This window comes from Pygoscelis adeliae, unplaced genomic scaffold (assembly GCF_000699105.1).
Source record: "Pygoscelis adeliae isolate BGI_AS28 unplaced genomic scaffold, ASM69910v1 Scaffold381, whole genome shotgun sequence".
In the NCBI taxonomy this organism is placed as follows: Eukaryota; Metazoa; Chordata; class Aves; order Sphenisciformes; family Spheniscidae; genus Pygoscelis; species Pygoscelis adeliae.
This window is the reverse complement of record NW_008824110.1, coordinates 446629-451643: the sequence shown is the minus strand read 5'-3', so window position 1 is coordinate 451643 and position 5015 is coordinate 446629. Positions and strand designations below refer to the sequence as shown.

The 5015-nt window shown below is 42.3% G+C and overlaps 1 protein-coding gene across 1 annotated transcript in view; it reads right to left on the bottom strand.

The window, feature by feature from the left end:
• MMP16 (matrix metallopeptidase 16 (membrane-inserted)) overlaps positions 1 to 4752 on the bottom strand; it is a 190252-nt gene extending 185500 nt beyond the window's left edge. The window contains exon 1 of the mRNA XM_009334216.1: positions 4510 to 4752. Within this exon, the coding sequence (XP_009332491.1) occupies positions 4510 to 4641 (132 nt within the window). The 5' untranslated portion in view covers positions 4642 to 4752. The remainder of the gene's footprint in view (positions 1 to 4509) is intronic.
• Between the last annotated feature and the right edge of the window lie 263 nt (positions 4753 to 5015).

Sequence of the window (5015 nt, the reverse complement as noted above, 5' to 3'; positions counted from 1 at the left end):
AGGAGCTGGAGGCTAACTTTAAAGTTTATTAACAATGAAAACAGTGGGGTTCTCAGCCACTTATTACCATGGAGGAAACTGATGGTATTTTTCTGAAGTTTGGATTCCACTGTATTTTGTTCCACAATATGCAGTTTAACTGTCCCACCTCTGAAAATGGGAGGAGAGAAAAGAGTGTATTGTTTTAAGGAGCTGCTCACACTAAAGTAAGAGTCATTTTAAGATCTCCCCTAGGGATTCAAGCCTATATATTTAGCATTAGAAGAAGAAAAACAGAGCATAACTGCCAGCTTGAGGAGAGAGATGATGAAGCATGCTTTGCCTCTAGTGTTTCCTTTATCACAGATACAGTCAATGAAACTAGGTGTGATTCTAAGAACACTTCTTTGCTCAACAGGCTTATGCAGATACCCAGCTGAGTAAGAGTAGGCAGTATTAGGACCTGGAGATTAATCTTATTGTAGATTCATGCTGATCCTGTCTTCTGACCAAGATATTCTTGTTTCAGTAACCATTTTTCCCTTAAAAAATGGTGACTTTTTTTTTTATATTGAATATTTAATAGTAAATTAAATATACACATACTTACTATTTAAATATATAAATAAACTAAGGGATAACATTAGAAGATAAACTCACAGGATAATACCAGCTCGAACAGTACAATATTATTGGTTTTAGAAAAACATATAAATATATATATAGTCTATGATGATACTTGCGAAAGACCATCTATAGAAACTCTCAATAACATGCAGAGGAGTTATCTTTGAGCAACACAGAATATTATTATTATATTGAGGAACTCAGGGAGGGAGGGGAGGGGGAAGTCAGTTGCTCTATCATTTTTTTAGTAACAAATTATCTTGTGTGTGTTCTTGTTTCAATTTTACATTTTAAATGTTCTTTTAATAACTATTATTCCATTCAATATCTCACTGATGGACATTTTCCTCTGCTAGTGTACAGAAATAGTTGAAAACAGTAGAAAAACTCTAAATTGATGGACATATTGTTCCGTTAGTGCACTTACTCATTGATGTTCTAGTTTTGGACCAGTAGTTCAGCACGGAGAAGAGGGAGCTAACAGTGTAGTCCTTAGTTTTTCTTATGATGTCAGAAACAATATCTCACAAAAATGCCACTGGTAATCAGTGAACTTTGAAAATTAACGCTAAAATCCTTCTACACATAAGAGTATGCGAATCTTAAACTTCATCATTACTTAAACTATCAGTTTACAATCATCTCTCATGCAGCTTTACCACAAAGCTTTCACTGACTCACAGTGCAAGTGTGCCCCTCCAGAGTCCCGTACTCCATGATCTGAATTCTACTCAGCTATGTCTATTACATGAAATACTACATACATGAATACATTTCAGGATTGACAACTCAGCTATCATTGCAAGCTTGAGGACTTCATCCATGTTAAATGAAATTTTACAGAGGGAAAACAAAATTATAAAGAAGAAGGGTAATGTTCATACAAGCCTGTAAACTTCAGCTTTGTGTTTTTCTTTTAAAAGATAACATTTTTATTTAATACCTTTGAGCTACAGTAGTATCTCCTAAGAATTGCCCTGGCTCACAGCCTAGCAAACCCCCATTGAAATAAACAAACAAACAAACACCTATACAGATTTTGCTTATCAATCAGGAATGTGGATTAAATGAGGCAGAATAACAAGAGAAAATAAATGATCTCCGCATTTTATAACGTTCAACAGGTATTATCTGTACTTTATTTGGAGATGAGAAAGAATGAAAAAATCTGCTTTGCAACCACCCTAAGCATTTGTTCAGTGACATTTCATTCAACTAAACATACACCACTTCTTTTCTGAACCCTACTTCACATATTTATTCTTATTGTAGTAAGAAATTTTTTTGCCTCAAATTTCCCATGCTTTTAGATTTTGCTGTTCCCAGCAAAAAGGAAGTTAGATTTTCAGCACTACCCAAACAACGTAAACATGTTCTGGGGCAAATCCCAGGTCCATTTAGCCCAGGACCATGTCACGGACAGTGGTCAAAGGCAGTGGCCTAGGGAAAGGCCCTGGATTAGGACAACTCTCGAATACTAGAGTAATTCCCTGGAACACTCTTCTGGCTCTCAGCAATCTGTGACTCAAAGACTTAAATATGAAAAGAGACTGGTAGCACTGGCATATGACAACACACTGTTTCAGGAGGGCTGTGAGGAAGAACAGGAGATGGCACATTTCAAAAGGGAGAAATATGTGTCCTCATCACACACACACGCACACACTACTTCATTCCACCCAACAGTGTTTCTTGCTCCTGTTATTGCCTTTGCCCTCAAAATGTGCTGTTTTCCATATGGAAGAGGTGGCAAAAATGAAAGTGTTTCCCTTCTTTCCTCATAAAACCTCCTTCTGACTGGAGTTGGCCTCCTGTTCATATTCCACTTGACTAAACCAATCTTTTTCTCCTCCCACACTAGCTCCATCTGCCGCCCGTCTCTCCAGCAGAGCCAGATGCCAGCAAAGCAGACTACTGTGGGAGGAGAAAGTTCTGTCGCTGGAATTTCATCCCTATACCCTGCAGGGGGCCAGCCTGTGAAGCCTGGAGAGGAGACAGAGAGCAACTTCCTCTCTTCCACGCTGCCTTCCCCTGCTGATGAGCAGGGGAAGGCAGTAAAGAAGGCAGCTGAGGACATGAGCAAAAGAAGGATAAAACTTCAATGTGCATTCTGAAATTTGCAACTTTAATATTTATATAGCAAAAGTCTCACAAGTGTACTCCAGACTCGACCATGGTACACGCTGCATAAACATGTAAGAAGACATGAGTCCTGCCCCAAAGAGCTTACAATCAAACAGACGCAGAGATGCACATTTGTGATAAGGAACAAACAAGAGTGACTAGAGCGCAGATGACAGAGAAAAAGACTAGGATTTATAATCAGGAGAGATCTTAATGATGGAGTAAAAAGGCAATACTTTCTGGAGAAATACAAGTCAGAGAGAGAAGCTATAGATGTGTGTTGTTAAGCTGAGAGGAGGATTGCATGTGGCAAGGGAAACTACCTGTAGAGAGGGAAAGACTAGAATGAAAGCAGACATGGGGAAAGAAAAAGTGGTTTTTTTATACATTTGAGGTGATCTTACATGAGGCAGAGGGAGAAGAAGTATAGGTAAGAACTTTAGACAAAAAGGGAGACAGTCTAGGGTCGGAGGAGCATCTGCGGCAGCAGTCTTGCCAGAGACAGTAGCAAGAATGAGTGTCACTGAGTGAGAACAAGAGCTCATACAAAACAAGCAAGTGTGCATATGTGTGAGACAGAGGAAAAGACACAGACTTCATTTCTCTGAGAGAAAGAATTGTGGGAACACAGGAGATGAAAGAGACTAGAAACAAGAATGAGTGAGGGTGGTATATGGGTGCAGCAGAAAGTTTGGAAATGGGCAGGACAGAAGAAAGTAAAGGAACGCAGGGATCTAACAGAAAACCAGAATTATATATTAGAAGTTGAAAGAGCACATATAAATTTAAGAGACACATAACAAGAAAGATGAAGAAGTCGAATAGACAGGGAAAGGAAGAGGGAAATATACACATCGCATTGAAACAGATTAAGAAAAAGGGCTCACAGCAGAACGAATGGAGTGACAGGAGGGGGAAAAAGGAGGAAAGATGATAAAGTCAGTAAAGGAACTTTAGTTAATAAAAAGCACTATGTAAAAACCCCAAATGGGAAAACTTGGAGCATATAGAAGAGTGACTGGAAATGGATGTGCACTGAATTCTCACTGTCACTGTAAACTGTTAGGGTTTGCCCCATCTAGGTATCCCCACATGTTAATCTTCTTCTTCACTTGGAAAAATTCTGTTTCCTGGTCCTCCACACCCTCTAACTTTTGTGCTGTAGTTGCACCTTTATGCTGTTTGTTTCACTATTTCTAGTGGCAACTCTTTCTGTTATGTTTAAATGGGAAAAAGATCTTATTTTGTCAAATACTTTACCACAAAGAAACGTGCCAAAATCTCGTTTCCTTCCTCCTGTTCCCATAACGCTCTTTCATTCATTCTTCTTTCAAAAAAAAAACCGTGGCTGGGGAAACTCAGCAATATAGCGGTATCTTAAGTCCGAGACATTCACAGAGCCTTCCTCAGCTGTGTGTACATACTACGCCCCAGGTTTCCTCTGAGCCCGGGCTGAGGGTTTCCCGTTTTCCGTGGGCGAGGGCAGCGGGGAGGCACGGGCTGCGCTCCAGCGCTCAGCATCGCGCTTTGTGCTGCCGCGGATAACGGGATCTCCGGCTGAAACGCATCCATCAGGCGGGGGAACTCAGGGAGGGGAGCTAGCTACCGGCTAAAGCGTAGCTTTAGCTGGAAAGCAAGCAGACACAAGCGTATGCCCCGGCTGCTGGAAGACATGGCTGGCTGGCTATTTTATTTTATTTAGGGGATATAAAAAAAGGGAAGGGGGGAAAGGGAGAGGGGGAAGCACACACGTTCGCACACGCATACGGCTGATCTTACCTCCACATTGAAATACTGCTCCGCTTTGCACACTGTAGCACATAAAATCCAAAGGAAGGTTTGCAAGAAAAACACCCTGGGCTGAGACACGAAATCCAACCGGCTTCCAGTGCTGAATGCGAGTACGATCATAGTGAACTGTGCTTCGGTGGATGGAAGATCTCTCTCTTTCTCCCTCTTTGCCTTAAACAAATACACAAACAAACCAACCCTCCCCCGTGTCGGTGAAGAGCCCGTAGCGCAGGTTCACCCACAAAAGGGAAGGAGGAGGAGGAGGAGGAGGAGGAGCAGACACTTCACAGCACAGGCGGCGGCAGCGGCAGGGTCAGCTCTCGCTCATCCTCACCACCAGCCCCGTAAGGAGGGAATGTGGCGTCCTAGTGCAGCCGCAGCTCCTGCACGACTCCCCTCTGCCCAGCAGCAGCAACCGCCTCCCCGTGTCCTCCCTCCTCTCCCTCCTCCTTCTCCTCCCCTGCCTCCTCCCCCTCCACCTCCTCCCGGGAAGG